This window comes from Rattus rattus, chromosome 9, assembly GCF_011064425.1.
Source record: "Rattus rattus isolate New Zealand chromosome 9, Rrattus_CSIRO_v1, whole genome shotgun sequence".
NCBI classification, from domain to species: domain Eukaryota; kingdom Metazoa; phylum Chordata; class Mammalia; order Rodentia; family Muridae; genus Rattus; species Rattus rattus.
In genome coordinates this window covers 52388147-52407149 of record NC_046162.1, presented here as the reverse complement: position 1 = coordinate 52407149, position 19003 = coordinate 52388147, and the positions used below count along the sequence as shown (strand labels likewise).

At 43.9% G+C, this 19003-nt stretch overlaps 2 protein-coding genes across 2 annotated transcripts in view; both read left to right on the top strand.

The window, feature by feature from the left end:
- Positions 1 to 1531: 1531 nt before the first annotated feature.
- LOC116910318 lies at positions 1532 to 2564 on the top strand. The gene is made up of 2 exons (XM_032914182.1): positions 1532 to 1960; positions 2103 to 2564. The coding sequence occupies exons 1-2, from the start codon at positions 1532 to 1534 to the stop codon at positions 2535 to 2537; spliced, it is 864 nt and encodes a 287-aa protein (XP_032770073.1). The 3' UTR covers positions 2538 to 2564.
- Ca10 (carbonic anhydrase 10) overlaps positions 2380 to 19003 on the top strand; it is a 489824-nt gene continuing 473200 nt past the window's right edge. The window contains exon 1 of the mRNA XM_032911624.1: positions 2380 to 2753. Within this exon, the coding sequence (XP_032767515.1) occupies positions 2693 to 2753 (61 nt within the window). The 5' untranslated portion in view covers positions 2380 to 2692. The remainder of the gene's footprint in view (positions 2754 to 19003) is intronic.

Below are 19003 nucleotides of genomic sequence, written 5' to 3'. Positions count from 1 at the left end.
GGCTGCAGAACCGCACACCCTGGTTCCTGCAGTCAGCTAGCAGCTTTCCTTCCTCTCTCAGCCTTCCCCCACCCCCATCCCCCAGCCTCACGCCGCCCGACTTCCCAGTACAAAGAGACTCCCTAGACTCCATTCAAGAATCCTGGGATCCCTCTGGTGTAACTACTTTGGCTCTTATGCCGCACCCTTAGATGCCTCGCAGTCTGGATGCCTCATTCACTGTGTTCGCTGAAATCTACTGTGCAGATCAAAAACATGGTTCTTTCCCACCCCTTCCTTTCTACTTATCCACCCTTTCTATGCTTATTAGACCGAGGCTCACAGTGAAATGGCTTCTAAACACCAGCAATTTAAAAGTCCAAAAATATTCCCTGTGGGTTGTGCGTGTGTTTGGGGTTTGTGTGGTGTGTGTGTGTGTGTGTGTGTGTGTGTGTGTGTGTGTTCATCCGCGCTTATGAAAACCTCCCAACGTCACACTCGGGTATCCGGACAAGCTCCTCGAGAAATCCCAGATCTTTCCAGGGATTCCCTCTGCCCTGCCCTCCTCTTCTTCAGCACCCCTAAAAGAGGTAGGTCTGGGGGTTTAGCCAGACACTCCTGCCTTGAGAGACGCACACGAATCTGCTGCAGTTTTTCCTTCCCTGTTCACCCCTAGCACTTTTAGGAAAACAGTCCGGAGCGCAGGATTTCCTAGCATTTACCCTGCATCCGCACTGCATCCCCAGGCCGCCTTTCCAGGGCTAGACCTTCTGCAGACCCGGCGGCTCCCGCTCCGCCTGGGTGATGGGTGGTGCTCTCGCCGCCCCCTCCTTCCCCTGGGGCCCGAGAGAGCCGCGCGCTGGGCAAGAGTACGCGCGCGCGCGCGGTCTGGCTGGGGAAATCTCCTTCCCTGGAAGCTGCTGAGTGTCGCTGACCGAGAGTATCCCGGGGTCCATCAAAAGCCACCAAAGCGTTTGAGAGCTTTGCTAAAGAAAAACGGTGAATGAAAAACAAGAAGGGAAACCCGTTTCCCGGGAGGCCTGGGCTTCCGATGGTATCGGCTCCGCACGTAGCTGGTCTGCTAGGGACGCGCTTGGCGGCCGCTGGTACCCGGACTTAGAGCGTCCGCTGTGAGAGGAGGGAGGTGAGGGACTTGCGGGCCAGAGTTGCACCTGATCAGGGAACCTGCGAAGATAACTGTGGGGTAAGTAGCCTTCTTCTGGCATCCGAGCAGGAAGGGGGGAAGAGGGAGGAGGAGGCAGGAGAGGGACGAAGAGGAGAGGGCAGGGAATAGATTATGAAAGAAAGAAAAAAAAAAATCCTTCAAATTCCGCTGCCGAGGGAATGAACACAGCGCAGTCCTTCCAAGCTGAGTCCCGCACGGCTTCTCTGTAGTGAACGAGCAGCCGAGAAGTTCTTTTTAAAGAAAAAAGAAACTCCAAGCTCTTGGAGGGGAACCGGGGCAGCCGGGCGGGGCGGAGTTCCAAGGCTGGCGCCTAGGGTCCCGGCCGAGGCAGCAGCCTGAAGTGCTGACGCCCAGCTACTGCTCCCAATGTCCTCACCGCCCTACCCGGGACGGACTTTTTGCCTCCTCCCCCGGGTGCCTGGCCGCCCCGCTGACGTGGGGACTCCGGGCGGGCGGCACGGACGCTCACCTGGCCGAGCCTTCTCCTCCCCCTCCTCCTCGTGCTCCCGCCCCCACCTGCCCTCCTCCTCTCCAAGTGGGAAGGCGTCGGGATCCGTAGGCGAGGAAATAACGACCCCTGCAGTTGCATTGCGGAAAATCTCGGCGGCGGTGCTAGTTGCGGGCGATGGAAGCCAGGCAACTGCGGGGTCTGGGGAGCCCTGGAAAATAGCAGAAAAAGCAGAAAGCGCGCGTGCAACGAGGGGAGTCAGTGAGGCTCCCGACGCACCCCAGTCCCGGGAGCCTAGCCTTAGGCTCGGCATCCTGGAAGCATCGCCTGAACCCAGCTTGGAGGTGGTAGGCGGCTCGAGGACTTAGGGAGCAGGGAGGGTCAACGGAGGCAGCTGGTGACCCGTGTTTTCGGGCAATAATCCCCGCTTCTCCTTCTTTTTTCTGTGTGCGGTGTCTGCTCCTCTCCACCCCCATTCTCCGGAAGCAGGAGAACCGGACAGATCAGAGACAGAAGCCACCTTTGGACCATGCCCCGGTGAAGGGGGGCGGACTTCGAGGGCAACTTGTCGCGGACTACCTGGGCTCAGCTAGCAGACGGAAGAAGGCGAGAGCCCGAAACTGCACAGCTCGGCCCAGCGGGGGGCTGTTGTCTATGTCTTCTTGGGGCGCCCGGAGGATCGGGGTCTCGGTTTTGCAAGAAAAGCCCAGCGCTGTTGGCTTCAGGTGGCTGCCGCCGCCGCCGCCGCCGCCGCCGCCGCGGTCGCCGCAAGTGCTGTTTCCGCCGCTGGTGAGAGGAGCAGAGACACAAGAGCAGGGAGACCTCCGAGGCAACGAGGCATCGGACATGTGTCAGCACATCTGGGGAGCACATCCGAAGAGCCCACGGGGAGATTTGCCGAAGCAATTCAAACTGCGTTATTGATCTTGGGGGTGACTGTCCCTGGCCGGCTGTCGGGTGGGAGCGCGAGTGTGCGCTCTCTAGAGAGTGAGTGCGTGTGTGTATGTGTGTACCGTGTCGGGCTCCCCCTTTCCCCCTGTTTTCCCGTCGAGTGATGCACCTGGAATGAGCATCAGAGGATGGAAATAGTCTGGGAGGTGCTTTTTCTTCTTCAAGCCAATTTCATCGTCTGCATATCAGGTACGGGACCTGCTGGGGTTACTGGCGGGGGCCGTGTTCTATGGTGGTGTTTGGAATGTGTGGGGTTTTATCCTGTGCAGACTTAGGGCGGGAAGCAAGGAGGTGGCGCGGGCCTTTTTCGTTCTGTGGCTTTGCAATCTTATGAATCTAAGACCTTCTAAGCCCAAGGGTGTGTGCACCGGCGTGTGTGTGTGTGTGTGTGTGTGTGTGTGTGTGTGTGTGTGTGGGTGTGTGTGTGTGTGTGTGTGTGTGTGTGGGTGTGCCGCTGTGGGTGGGATCTTTGTGGTGTCCTGGAAGGGAAAAGGGATGAAGACTGAAAAAGAGGAGGCAGATGGGTGTTGATTTTCAACTGCTTTCCTGGCTGAGAACTCTGGCGCCGAAATCTGAGCCTTGGTATCCCCCACCCCCACCCCGTGGCTTCAAAGTTCCCAAACTCAGTGGTTCCTGCTGGCAAAATGGATGCAGAGCCTTGGTTTGGTATCTAGGCACTTTAAAGAGACTGCAGGAAGATGCGGGACTGGGGACTACTCCCCTCCTCCTGCCCTCCCCAGATGCTGAAGAACATATCCTGGTGTCTGAAACCCATCCCAAACACACCTGAGACAATACAGCATTATAAATGCTGCTTTAGATCCAGGTCTTAATTCCCAGCAGCAAGGATGTGCTGGCTGGGTTGTTGATCACAGGGTACTTGTGCCAGCTTTTTTTTTTTTTTTTTTTTTTCTTTTCAAATGAGAATCCAGGGTGGGTGTTGAGGTGACTAAGGCAGCTTTGTGCCTGCCTATATCTGAGTATCCTGTGTTGGGAGGAACTGTCATTTCCAAGATGTAGCTTTCTTGATGCAGGAATTGAGGCTTGGAGGGAACTATGTAGATCTTCCCCAGTCATTTGGCTCCTCCCCTTGACCAGCATCCACACCTTTTCCCTTGCACCTGCCATTTAAGCACTCAGGGTGTAGCCCATTTGCGGTTCTCTCTTCGCCTGCATTCCCTCTGCAGAATTAGGGACTGAGCCAACTTCCCATGAAGTATCCGTAGGTAGAGGAGCAGGAGCCCTGCCGGTCTGAGCAGCCATGCACAAGCAGCTCTGGGGTAGGACATGTTTCATGCCTCCTCCTTTAGCTTTGCCAGTCCCCACCTCCTAAACCAGACCTGAATCTGGCTATTAAAACCCCTTCTGTCTTTCCTTTACTTTGGTCCCGGTTCTAAATACTGCTGTTTAATTTCAATCTTCTCCAAAGACAGAATGGGAATATACTATGCGAAATCATGTTTGGAGCTTGGCCACCCTACTAAAAAAAACATGTCACAGGGATACTTTAGAGAGTTATATCCGCATAGTCGACAAGGGAAGTCTGGAGTCATTCCCTTTTACACACAGGAATTCTTACTCTATTGCACACAGTAGGAATTCTTAGTCTATTGTACTCTATCTTCCAGTATCAACATTGAGGTGACTTCTGAGGATTTATGAGTCCTATGACCAGGGATGGACTGGGTGGCATCTCACAAGACCACATTACACATCTTTTACTATATCTCCCCCTCCTTCTCTTGTTCTATATCATTTCACTACCTAGAAAATACACTTTTACTATCTCTTTAGTATCATAACCATTTTCAGAAGAGTCACCTGAGTTCCTGTAAGACTGAATAAAGTATAACATTGGATGAGGGGCTGGACTTCCTTAAGCATCCTCTTAGTCCCCAACCTCAACCCTCAGTCTTACCAGGCAATGAGATAGGGTTGGGGGGATAAAACTGGGCAAAAGTCTGTTTTTAGCCTCAGAGTGATTAGTGGGATACCTGTCACGGCTGCATTTGATTCGGTGTGTCAGCAGCTAAATTATTCAGCTAGAAACATGAGGAGGAGGTTATTTCCACCCCAGAAGAAGTGTGTGTGTATGGAGAGTGTGGCCTTTCGCATGTATTTTCCAAATAATCAGCGTCTCGATGTAATGAGGAGGATAAAAGCACCAGCAAATCCAGCAGCTATGAGCTAGACAGAAAAGTAGGTTTCCCCTCAGAGAGCTCGGTCAGGATCTGCATCGATTTGCACTTCGTGGAGATGCATGGGAGGCATCAGTGTGTGTTTACACATCTCACCGTGGACTTCGAAAGCCCCTTCGGTCCCTGCAGCCAAGGGGTTTTCCTCCTAGCAGCAGAGCTGCTTCTGTGAAGTTCATGGATGTCTAAATTCTGATTAGTGAGACAATCATGACTCACGATTGCCACAGTTTGGGGACTTGAGCTCTTCTCTTCCCATTTGACAGCCCTAGGATGTGTAGGAATGTGATGTGCTGCGGTTGAGTAATGTTGCCTCAGAGAGGCCTTCCTGGGTCTCTCATTTCTGTTTCTATGATTTGCAGTTTTAATTTACTCATGAATGAGTTTTACCAAAAGGAACAAAAATCCTCTGATCACAGAATCTACTATCATACGTTTTGAAACATAAACGGGGTGGGGGGGGCACCTTTTCACCATCTTAGGGTGAGCTCTCCTGGTCAGTGAATGGGTGCTAATCCATATTTCATGACCAGACAGTGAAGGATGATGCATGGTTAGGCTCAGCTTCATTACTGAGGAGCAGAGGCTGGGAAAGGCCAGTAAAAATCTGCAGCATAAACAGTTTACAGGAAGAAACCACTGTTGGTAACTTTGCCTATGGAAGGTCTATGTGATGGATTTCATTTGGTAGTCTTTGCTGTCAGGAACTCTCTGGGCTTTGTAACTCAGAATTTTATTAACTCAAGGTGCCACCCATACACACACACCCCACACACACATAGAGTGGGGGGAGCGGGAGTTGCCTCTTTCTATCCTTTATTTGGCTATGTCATATAAAATATAGATGATTCTAGGGCTTGGTCTATTTTGTTGCTCTGCTGAAATAATCTGGTTGGCAAAAGGACTAAGAGCCCATTTGGCCAGGGTTACCTTGCTGCTGAGTAAGGAGCATGTACATTGTCCACTGGAAGGATCATACCAATTTTGGCAAGTTAGGGACAGCACAACAGGGCTTAAAAAGGAATGCCGTGGTCTGGAACTAAATGCAGATGTCATTTGGCTAAAGATGTAAGGTGGTAGGGATCTATAAAGAGACCAGGAAGGGAAGAAGGGGGAAAGAAGGCTGAGAGGTAGAGAGAGAGAGAGAGAGAGAGAGAGAGAGAGAGAGAGAGAGAGAGAGAGAGAGAGGGGAGAATGGATGCGTTGCGTTTTTCCTCTGTGCTAGCTAGAGGACCATTCGCTTTCTGAAAAGGCAGCTCAGCTCAGTGAGAATGGATGCTCAGCAGCATGGGAGGGAATTTCCTGGTCCAAAGACAGCTGCTGGATTGAATTTGTACGATGTACTCTGCTTCCCCACTTACGTAACTTCACTCTGCCAGTTTGTTCATGAAAACAGCAACAGCCATTTAATTATGGGGCAGCACCACACATTTTAGATTTAATGTTGATACTTTGATTTGTTCCTTATTAGAATTTGTGGAAGGTAGCTTTATAGGTGGGGCAACCAAAATCCACAGAGGTTTGGAGAATTCGCATCCAGGTCTGAGTAAAAAGAAGCCATATATCCTTTAAAGTTTTGGTTCAAGACTTTTCACGTTTGGTTTTTTTTTCTTTCTATGTATTTGATTTTTAAAAGTTCGCTGTGTCTAATTGAAAGGATAACTCATGCTACATTAATGTTACGCCTCAAGAACATGGAAGTGGGAGTTTAAGGCAATTCATCCTGTAAGTTTATACTGGAAAGCTAGAATTGTAGTAACATAACATAATTAAATCTGTCCATCAGATCAAACTATTACCCAAGTAGCTCTGGCATCTTTTAATCATTCACTTTAAGAAAAGGATATGTCATACCTCATATTCTTCTTTTCTACCCTAAAAGCTAATTGTTTTATGTATAGAAAAGAAGTAATAGTAGGGTGCTACATTATTGTATGGCTTAGATGAGATGATAAATGCTGTTTAGTCATTTTTCACTTAGCATAGTGTCTGGTGAGTACCTAGTGAGCAGACACCAATATTGACTAATATTTATTTTCTACAAATGTTAACTGTATGTCGAGTGATTTACATAGAGTAGATAGGACTTTTCTTTCTTCCCTGTTGGCTTCATTAAAAGCAACAAGAATCATCAGTCAGGGACCATGGGGATGGCTCACTTGTTAAAGTCCTTGCCATACAAGCATGAACAGCTAAGTTGAGGTCTCCCGCAATCCTGCAAAAAGCTAGGCATGGTTGTAATTCCCGTGCGAGAAAGTGAGACAAGCAGATACCCTGAGCTCATAGGCAGCTTCGCTCAATCAGTGATATCCAGGTTCAGTGGCCAGGTCTCAAAAAATAAGATGGAAAAATTGAGGAAGGCACCCAATGCTGACTTCTGATATCCACATACATGCACATAAACATTCATGTGCATATCCATCCATACCTACATACATAGAACACACACAAATACACACATACATATAATACACATACATGCATGGAAGCTTGCATAACACACACACACACACACACACACACACACAGACATACACACACACTCAGTAGCCAGTACATTTTGTAACAGAACATGTATATCACATTCAAGAAACTATTTGGGCAAACCAGAAGTGTATCTTGATTGAATTTCTCATACAAACAAGACTAGTAGCATTAGATTTTAATGCATCATTAAGAATGTTCTATATTTGTTCTTTTTTAACTCAATATTGAGTACAACAAGGCTTGGGACATCTTATATATCACCCAGTCACCTATAGTGCTTCATACCAAGATCAACAGGGTCTTTCATATTCTTCTTCCACATCCTTATGTATATAGATCAGTATAGACTACTCTTTAAAGTTTTCTGTATTAGAAAACTATGCGTGCATTCATTATGTCTTGAAATATAATATTCCATTAAAAAAAATCAAGCCTGATTCCTACAGGCTAAATGTGTCATTAGCAATATGATTTCCTTAAACCAGTAGTTCTCAACCTTCCTAATGCTGTGGACCTTTAATACAGTTCCTTAAGTTGAGCTGACTCCAACCATAAAGGTATTTTTGTTGCTACTTTATAACTTTAGTTTTCTACTTTTATGATATCTGCTATGTGACCCCTGCGAGGGTCATGACGCATCCGTTGAAACTTACTACTTTAAAGTATTTTGCTGTGTGAGATGTCATAGTCAGTGACAGATAACCATCATCCTAGGCAAAAGTCTCCAGGCAGTGAGTAAAGAAAACCTTCCCAAGTAACAGAAAATCCCAAAAGTGGAAGAGAAATGTCCATGTGGAGAAATCTTCCCTTGGATGCAGACAGATTGAATAACTGACATCCGAAGACACCAGGACCAAAGACCTGTCTCATCACCTGCATTAAGTATTCCCTATTTGTATTTGAGGTTTCAGTTTAGAGGAAATCCAAAAGAAAGGAAAGATTATGGATTCCAGAAAGCTCGACCCACAACCCAACCCTACTCTAGTTACATACATGATGTAGGCAATTGCCTTAGCTTTATAGTCTCAGGTTTCTCATCTGCAAAACACAGTATTTATTTGCCATGTCTATTTCTAAAGGGTTATTTGAACCAACACCAGAAATGATAAAGCATCCTTCATGCTTTTCATATGTAAATTGTTCATATTATTGGACGAACCAAGATTAAAACACAGCAATAAAAGCAAAGTTGAGAGGCATGCAAAGAATATGGAGTGACATAAAACTATATGAAAAAGCTTAATTGCTTAGGTGTAGTTCAGTCTAATGCATTAGTATATCTAATGTTAGAGAGCATTAGGAATGCTATCCAATTGTCTAATGCATAGTATAGATACTATGGATGGGGAAAACATGACCATGAAAGAAAATGAAGGTAGTAGATGGATGTTTGAGTGTAGAATAAGTGAAATGGAGATCACATTAGCAAAGAATCAGGTATGAGTGAATGCCCAGGAAGGAACACCTTAGATACAGCAGGTATCTAGGGTTTGCTTTGATAGACACTGGGATGTCAGGAAGAGCCCCTTAGGAATCCAAAATGCTAGAAAGTACAGTGTGCAAACACCACTCAGGATTCTCTTAATAAGTAATGTAGCATCACGTTAATTCAATGACTTGATCATTTCATACTTCTAACTGCTTTGGGGTCTCAAGTTACTGTTGACCACTTCGGGTTTCTGCTGTACTTGGCATAGCTTGTGTCTATTTGGGATCATAGACAATTCAGGGTTTATGACGTGGAAAGAGTTGAGCTTTCTCATTTCTTTATGGAGAAATGCAGAGTTGACACTACCTGACGCTGTAGTTACAGCAAGGAAACTAGGAAGATAACAAAACAGGATTGGTTGAATGCCTGGCATAATATCTGCGCAACAATAACAAAGCGTTAAACTTTGCCTGTGGGAGAATCAATATGGTCTGTGGAACAAACAGAAGCCCACAGGTGAAGGACAAGTTGTCAGCCATTCTCTGGTAGGTCATTCATTATGTGGTAGTGCTGGAGAAATAAAGTAGGCTCAGTGGGACAACCCTTTTCCATCTAAAAGTGAAGACTGGAGACATGCACATACAATCTGCCCTTGAGTCTGGCATGCAGTAGTTGCACAATGAACTGAAGTTAGCCAGCACAAATAACTATATTTCATCATGACTGATATCAATAATAAACATTGCTTCTAATACTTGAAAAAATTTTTTGTAAATGTCAGCCATTTTCTGTGTTCAATACTATTCTTCTCTCTGTCTCTGTCTCTGTCTCTGTCTCTCTCTCTCTCTCTCTCTCTCTCTCTCTCTCTCTCTCTCCTCTCTCTCTCTCTCTCTCACACACACACACACACACACACACACACACACACAAACACTGAACAATTCCTGGTTTAAGTCCTTTATATGATAATGATTATAGGTTATACTGGGAGTGTGAAGGAAAAGCAGTCAGTTTTCAGTATATAAAAGTGAGGAAGGGAAAGGTTTATAAAGATGAAAATATCTGAACTAGAAAAAAAACATGAGATTTCAAAGTAAAGGGCAAGATGGAAGAGGAAAACCATAAGGAAATAATATGTTCATAGCACGAAGCAAAATGTCAAGAGTGAAGTGAACTGGGCATATGAACTCAAGGGTTTAAATAATTGGCTGGAACCAGGGTTACAAACCAAGCTGCAGTCACAAGGAAGGTCTCCCAAGCCAAGATGAAATGTTGAGACCTTAGTATTTTTGTTACAAGGAGCACAGGGAATAAAAAAAAATGTAATCTATTTTGTGTGTGACTTACACAGAACATTTGTACTTTGAATATCGGAAGCAATAGCCTAGAAACCCAACTCCCTCTTCATTCCTCATCGCCTTTTTTCTTGATGACAAAATACACAGAATTAATTATCATTTTAAAAATTCCAGCCATTAGCAATATAGTGAGTTCCAGCCTTAAACAAAACAAACACCACAAAACAACAACAACAACAAGCCCCAGATCCAGCAACAACAAAATTCTCTAGCTTCCTAAATCAGTTAAGATAATATGGCACATCCCAAGGGACACAAAGAATCATTTTCCTAACTATTGGGACCCAGCCTTACTTTGATGTTTGCATATTAAGCAAATGAAAATATCTTGACATTGTACTTGAATAATAATGATTGTATTTGCTAATTAGATGAAGGCAAAGAAGGAAAAATCTACTTGTACCTTAATGTCATGAAGCTTTAGGCTATACAACAGATGCCACACTTGCAGGAAACAGGTCAAGCCACTACTTGTGCTTATTCTGCCTCAGTTTTACCTAACGATACTCTGCATAGTATATTGCATGTTCAGTTGGGAAAACATGTTTATGATCCATCAAATTACAAACTCACTGTATTCTTTTAATGGTACTTTTAATTGTTACTATGAGGAGGATATCTAGCATCTATCTCTACATCTATCTCTAACTACCTATCATCTATTTATCAAGCATCTATCTAATCATCTACCTATGTCTATTACCTATCTAATCTATCTATATTTATCATCTACAATCACTGTTTATCTATAGATATATAAATACATACAGACCTAAAATAAAATAGTTTCCTGTGTTCACCCCATCATACAATGTCTATTGAGCCTGCCCCAATCTTTTCAGGCATTTGGAATCAATCAGAATGAGTCAAATACTGAAATTTCCCTGCAAGAACTTACTATATACTAAGAGATGATTTTTCAAGCTGTATGGTAAATATTGTAATAAGGGTAAATATAGTGAGAACAAAGAAGGAATATCTGACTCGTTTTGCAGGTGGGGGCAGGTAAGAAGAAGAGGGTAGGCCCCATAGGATGCTTGGGCTGAGTCTTGATGTTAAGTGTTGGCTTGGAAGATTTGTGCTGATTAACCAGGAGGGGTAAGATGGAGCAGCAGTACTGGAACCAGTGTCTGCAAGAGCACAACCAGGAAACGGGTCACTGTGAGTTCAGTGGGTGTCACAAGGGTAATGTGATAACGAGAGAGTGGATGAGGTCAGATGGAAATGTGCTCAGAAAGTACGGCTTCAATAACAGTGACACTTGGCGAATAATAATGCCAGAGAAAACTGCCCAGAGCCACTCTGTGTCAGAAAGGTCTCTGCTTGAAACCCAGAAGAGTATGGTGTTTGATCACTTACTTCATTAGGAAAAGACCCATCAAGAAAATGTTTATGGCACTGGCTTAGCCATGCCCCATTTGGCTGAGATCACTAAGCATTTTCCAGTGTTGTTTCTGGTTCCAGATGGCTTCCCAGAACTGTCTGAAGAAACACAGGTATAGAATACAGTATTCAATGTCCTTATAGAAGAAACACAGGTATAGAGTCAGTGTTCAATTTCCTGATATGGTTTATTATTAAGCGTCTATATTTTAGGGGAAATATCCAGAACTCTATTGGTCTTCCCATGTTTTGGAACCTCTCAAGCAGCACCTAATTTACTTCATCATTGAGCATTTCCTTCCTTTTTTCTTTTTGCAGTTTTCATCCCAAATAATTTTAAATACAACTTTAAAGGACGCAAAGTTCGGGGGAGGATCTCCCAGTTCTAGACAAGGGGTCTAGAACTACCTTTATTACGAAGCCGTGATTGTCTTTATTAGTGGGATTCCGCTGTTAATAGCATATCCAGTGGTTGGGGTTGATTACATTTGCACGAAGGAGCCGTCAGGATGGCAGAGGACAGATTATCCATTGTTATGAAGGAGGTAGCCTACAAATGTCTTCGCCTCCTGGTCTGGGAAAGGTGACAGTTTTGTCATAGCAGATGCCGAATTCATCCTTAACTCTGTCCAATACTTCATGCCCAGTGGCTTAAAGGGGCTGGCAGTAGGAAATGAAGCTTGGGACTTTCAGCTCAGTTTTTCAGAGCCAAGTTTTGCTGGCTCTGCAGCACATTTGGCAATGATGTCAGAGTTGGAATAAACACATTTACTGGAGGATATGAGTCAACATATTTCCATTCTGCTCCTCCCCTCTGTGTCCTCACTACACACACAGCTACCTTGTACCATCAGTGAAAATAATACGGATGGCAGAATTTACAGAGGGAGTGAAGCCCTTTGCTCTGAAGTTGGGATTAACAATTAATGACTCATAGGACTCGAAAAAAATCAATGCTAAGGAATAATATTTACAGCAGGTTTCTTTGGTTTTGTTTTCTTTGCCCAGTGTTTAATATGCTTGGCTATTCATTAAACAAAAGCTAATGAAAGGATCCCTCATAATGTAGGCAGTGGTCCAAGCATATGGTAAAATGTAGTGAGCAAAATACGTTGACATTGGTCCTTGCAGAATGTACATGTTGTGCTATACAAGCATTGTGGTTTGTATTTCTCATTGCCCAGTCCAGTGCCTGACATTTAGAAGAGGCCTAATATGAAAAGATCAATTAATGCATAAATGAACAGAGATAGGGGTGATTTAGAATTCTTGATGCCATGAGAGAATGAGACAAAGTAATGTCGTAGGAAGGAGAGGTAAATCAGATACCCGTGTCAGATATCCTCTTGCTACTCTTATATGCTTCTACCAGTAGATTTTCAAAGTTTCAAATGTGCAAGGAGTTGGAGAAAAAAAGGGGGGGCAACCTGTTGGATGGGTTTGTCTTTCTTTTGTACCAGTCAAACCATCTGAATTTAAGGTAGGCACTCACATTTGGTTAACATGTATTTCACCTCCTTTTTGTCCTATGACAGCAGAGTAAAGACATGAACTTCTAGATTCAGGAATTCAGTATGTTCCCTTATTGCTGTCCTTTCTGTCCCTGGTAGAGGGGTTTTTCAAGCCATGCATTGCATCATGGGAGAAAATAGCAAATCAGGGAGCTCAGTGTCCTTTAGTTAGTCATTTACTCGAGTAGTCCATGGAAAGTTCCCCCTTTGACCCTTGATATAATTATAGGGAATGACTGGTGGCTATGGTGTTTTCAGACTTTGTGTCAAAAGAAAATGTGACTTCTCGTGTTATTTCCTACCCTGTCATGTTTAGTCCTGGAAAAAGTAACTTAAGGAGGGAGGAGGTCTTTTTGGCTCACGGTTCTGAGACAGGGTCCAGGTCATCTGGGATGCCATGGAAGTAGGAATATGAGGCAGCAGGTGACACCGCATCTGTTGTCACCAACAAAGAGCAATGAATGCTGGTGCCCAGCTTGTTTTCTTGTTTCTATCAAGTATTGGAATTATTCATTGTGCTGTGCTTATTTGGGGGTGGGGGGTACCGTCCCACCTCAATTAACCCAGACTTTCAATGCTCCCTCAAAGGCACATCTGAGATTTTTCTTCTAGGTGATTCTAAATCTTGTCAAGTTGATGATTGATATTAGCCAACATATGGATTCTCTGGGTTTGTGTAAACAAGGGTAGAGTATCTGACTACTTCTTACTGGAGAGGAGAACCACCAAGGGCCTTGGAGCTGAAGGAACGGGGTAGAGTGGCTGTGGAAGGCAGGCATTCTCACCTGACTGACCTCAGCCAGAGCGTGGAAATGATCACCTGGATACTATCGCTGTCTTGCTATTTTAATTATAACGAAGGGGATAGTGTAAAGACAAAATGTTCTTCTTGTTAGCCTCTGATTCCCAGAGTATGTGGTCAGGAGGCACACAGAGGAGTGGTCAGAGCATCCGAGGGTATTCTTGTTCCCCTGCTTGCCCTGGGTATGAAGAGTGGTGTGCTACCTTGTCAGCTAACTCACCATAATAACCAGCCCTCAGCTGCTGTGACTCAAACCCCTGTAGAATAAAATACAAAGTGAAAAGCCACACACTCACACACACACTCACACACACACACTCACACACACACACACTCACACACACACACTCACACACACACTCACACACACTCATGCACACACACTCATGCACACACACACACACACACTCCACACACTCATGCACACACACTCATGCACACACACTCATGCACACATGCACATTCATGCACACACACACACACACACACACCACACACACTCACACACACTCATGCACACACACTCATGCACACACACCATGCACACACACACACACACACACCACACACACCATGCACACACACTCACACACTCACACACATACACACACACACACGCACACACACACTCACACACTCACACACATACACACACTCACACACATACACACACACACACACACACACACACACACACACACACACACAAACACACACACACACACACACACACACACACACAAACACACACACACACACCCACACAAACACACACACACACCCGCACACACTCACACACACACACACACACTCACACACACACACACACACACACACACACTCACACACACACACACTCACACACACTCACACACACACGCACACACACACGCACACTCACACTCACACACACACTCATGCACACACACACACTATATTTGCAACAAGTCTAATCCCTGATTTTCCCTTTTGGAGAAGTTCTTTTTGGCTCTATAGATTGGATTAGTGCAGTGTTGAGCCTAAATGACAGCTACCTTCAGTCTTGAAGATATCAGTGGGTCTGGTCTTTGATGGTCCTTCTCCTGCTTTTGAAATCTCTGGGACTATGTCAAGTATAGTGTTTCATTGTGCTACAATTACAGGTAAGGCACGTGGAGAGAACTAATGAGTAAACACGTGTTGGGCACCTAGTATTCAGGCTAATTGTGTATTCAAATGAGATGACCTTTGTTCATCTCTACTGGCGGCAAGGCAGAAATTATAGAAGTGTTCTGCAGCCACAAACCTGATTTACGCTGCGACTCACTAAGTTTATTTTAGTGCAAATAGTGTAAAAGTGTCGAAAAATTTCGGCAAGATATTCGGTCCCTATAGGCAAAATTTGTTTTTATCAAAGTATGAAGATTGCAACTTTCATATAGACATGCTTTTGAAAACTTTATTTCTCAAGTATTTTCTCATGTGGCTTCATTATCGTAGCAGTTCAGGAAATCTTGGATTCGGATGAATCCCAAAGCCAAGGACAAAAGACTTGGAAGCTTCTTGCTCACATGAATTGTCCAGCAGTCGTCAGCATATATGTGGAACAGCTTGGAGTCCCTAGCCTAACTTTGTGCCCAATTTCAGGGCAAAAAGGTTTGATGAACAATTAGAGTCAGAGTTAGGGTTTGATTGTTGTGAAGAGATACCATGACCGTGGCAACTCTTATAAAGAAAATTATTTAATCAGGGCAGACTTATAGTTCAGAGGTTTAGTCCATTATCATTATGGCACGGTGCTGGCAGCACACAGACAGACATGGTACTAGAGAGTCAGCTGAAAGTTCCTTATCTGGATTGACGGGCAGCAGGAAGAGAGAGCAAAACTGGGCATGGTTTGGCCTTCGGAACCAACGCCTACCCCAGTTCCTTCACCAAGGCCACACCTACTTGAACAAGGCTACAGCTTTCAATAGTTCCACTCCCTAGGAACCTATGGGGACCATTTTCATTCCTATCATCCCAATTAGCTAATATTATTTCTTGTTATATTGTTAAAATAATCTAATGCATCTAAAATGACATCTTTTCATAATTATTTTGCTCTATTTAGTGTTGGGTAGTTTCAAGTTTATGCCTTTTTGTTAGCTTTTCATCTCTGTAGATCATTACTTCTATTGAATTACTTCCTCAAAATAATTCTAACAAATTGCAATTTCTCACTCATAAAATTTCATCTGGTTTTGCTATGATAACCCGATTATAAACTGTTTATAAGCTTCTAAACTCAAATTTACATTTGACCTGAGTGTGTATATAATATAGTGAAACTTCCATAATTCATTTTAACAATGACACCCCCTTCCGTGAAAGTTACCTCACCAAAACCAAATAGTTCTGGCATTAAGGTGCCACTGTAATTTGCAAGTCAGACCAGAGACGGAAAACTGCATGTAAGAGCACAGACCTCTCTTGGGCCTAGAAGTCTGAGACCTGGGTAATATTCCTGGAACATAATTTTATTAAGATACTTGGGGCAAGAGAATAAGCCGATTTGCAGGAAATATTGGGATGGGAGTTTGGACCTAACATAATTATTGTTAGCTTGCTAGCTCTGTAGGGTGGAGTCAGTCACCCACCCCTGCCTTGATCCTCAGCATTCTCCTTTAAAATCACAAGCCTATCCTACCTAACATGGCCATTGCAGAGTGCTAAGAGGATTTTACAGAGTTTCTATTGATACTAGATGTCGCTAGGTCTTGAGAAGCCAAAGAAGCAAATTTTAAAGTATAGAAATACCTTTAGTGTTGGGGGAGGAGAGGTACTAGAGGGTTTTGTGGGGTTTTATTTGTGTGTGTGTGTGTGTGTGTGTGTGTGTGTGTGTGTGTGTGTGTGTGTGTGTGTGTGTATGAACATGCATGGCATGTACATGGTGTGGATGTCAGAGGACAATTTGGGCTGTTAGTCCTCACCTTCTACTTTGTTTGAGACGGGGCCTTTTAAATTGTTTTTCTGCTCCATAAACCAGGCGCAAGCCTACAAACTCCAGGCGATCTCCTGCCTCTACCTCCCACCTCCCCATGGGAAGGCAAGCCTTATAGACATAAGCACTCTCTGGCCAACATTGAAGTAGTTCTGGGATTTAAACTCATGTCCCTGCAGTTGTGTACCAAGCACATTTGCCCACTGGGCCATGTCCTCAGCCCTAGGCAGAACCATGAGATTGTAAACAGAAAAGTGACTTTCTAGATAGGAAAGCATGAGATAGGAGTATAGGAGGATAGCCTAAATTCTACTTGTAGGACGGTGATTTTTGTGTGACATTGTAGACTGTTAGCAAGACCCTGGGGAATAATGTGAGGATAGACACTGGCTGCTACATAAAAATATTTGTTGAGAATTTTGTATATTCTTTTTTTTTAATTTACTCTTAATTCTGCTGTTAGTTACTGCGTGACCTCATCTGTTAGTAAATGTCATGATGTCATTTATTAATTGCAGTCAATAGCATCTGTTTGTAATATTAGGGGAGATGGATGTTTTAAAAACTACAGAGTGCTGCTTGAGCTATAGATTGCACTTGGTACCTAGTGAGGTTTGCTAATTGTTATGGCACAAGCTAAAAAAGCAAGACGCACTGGGTAAAATTAGGAATTTGGCAATATTGTGTAGAACATGGGGATTAAATGAGCCAATGCATGCAGAAGTATTTAGCACAGTGGCTGTGTATAGAACATAATCAGTTAAGGTTGGTTAAATTTGATTCACTCAGGGGAACTAGGATGTTTGGGGAATTTTAAAGGTAGCAAGAGGGAAGTTAATTATGGTTTTCCCTAGAAGGCTCTTCACAGACACTTTACCGGGTTTAACCACATTTTTCTTTATTTTTATTTATTTAATGGACACCTTTTCCATTTTAATTATGCTTTAAACTGGTCAAGGTTTCCCGTGTGTGTTGTCTCATGCCACCCTGTAAAAACTCAACTTTGGCGGGAGAGGCTTAAACAGAACCCTGATTCAAAGGATTTTCCTACTCTTGTTATCAACATCAGCACCATCCTCCCCCTCCTGTTGATCCTTCTCTTCCTCCTCCTCCTTATCATCATCATCATCATCATCATCATCATCATCATCATCATCATTTTTTTATTTAGTAAATATTGACTGTTGGCCAGAACAATAAAGAAATTAAGTATCAGATGACAATCCGTTTTCAGAAGAAAATAGACTACTTGACCTTACATGCTCGAAGATTGTCACTCACTTTTCTTGCAAACCGACTTCTTTATTTTTGCTTATGGATCAGTCTTGCCGGCTTTCTCCAAGTATTCATTTGTGCACATAGCAACCTCAAGCATGTTTTCGTCAATGGGCTTGCAAATGAAAAACATAGCTTTGATTTGGTTTAATATTCACTTGGGGGAAGGATTTTTAAAATGATAATTAAATGCTGGGCTAGTGCTGGCATTGTGACATGGCTCATTTTTAAATATTAGGTCTGAACAATTTAGCAAAATGGCATAAAAGAAAAGCCAACATGAGAAAGGACAGATGACAAATGCTGCTTGTGTTGATGTTAAGTAAAGACAAGTAAACTGTGCCCTGAGTATTTCTCTAGGGAGTCTATTTTAGAGATTTTTCTGAACATTCCGGCTTTGTGTGAGATTTTTTCCCCCCAGTCACGTTGGCAGAGGCTGGATTATAACTGAGAACGCAGAGACTAATGGCCTGTTGTGACTAATCCACTAAACCTCCTCTCCTGTTTCTCTTAAATTGATTGAATTTAGAGGAGCTGAAGACAGACCCACACCAACTATCCTGCTGTTAGATCTGCATGATGTAATGAGTTCCACGAGCTTTAAAGGACATACAAGTGAGGACCTGGTAACCCTTGTAGAATGCCATCACCTTGGTACTGCTTCTCTTAGCAACTGTTTACTAAACCTCAAAGTTTTCTTTCATTATCTTAATTGGTTTTTTTCTAAAGGATGCTTTTCACGTGCATAAATCTAAAATTAATAGTGTTGGGGATGGAGAAATAGTTTGGTGATTAAGAGCACTTACCCCTCCTGCAAAGGATCCAAATTACGTTCCCAATGCTCACATCCAGTGGCTCACAACTCCCTGTGACTCCAGCTTTCAGAGGATCCGACGTCTCTGGTCTCTGTAGGCACCTGCACTCATGTGGGACAGGGAATGTGTGGGAATTCACCTGCCAGGCAGTTGTTGCAAAAACAATTTAAGGCTCACGGTGTCCAGTGGGGAACATATGAGAAGTTCAGGCCACTGGAGCAT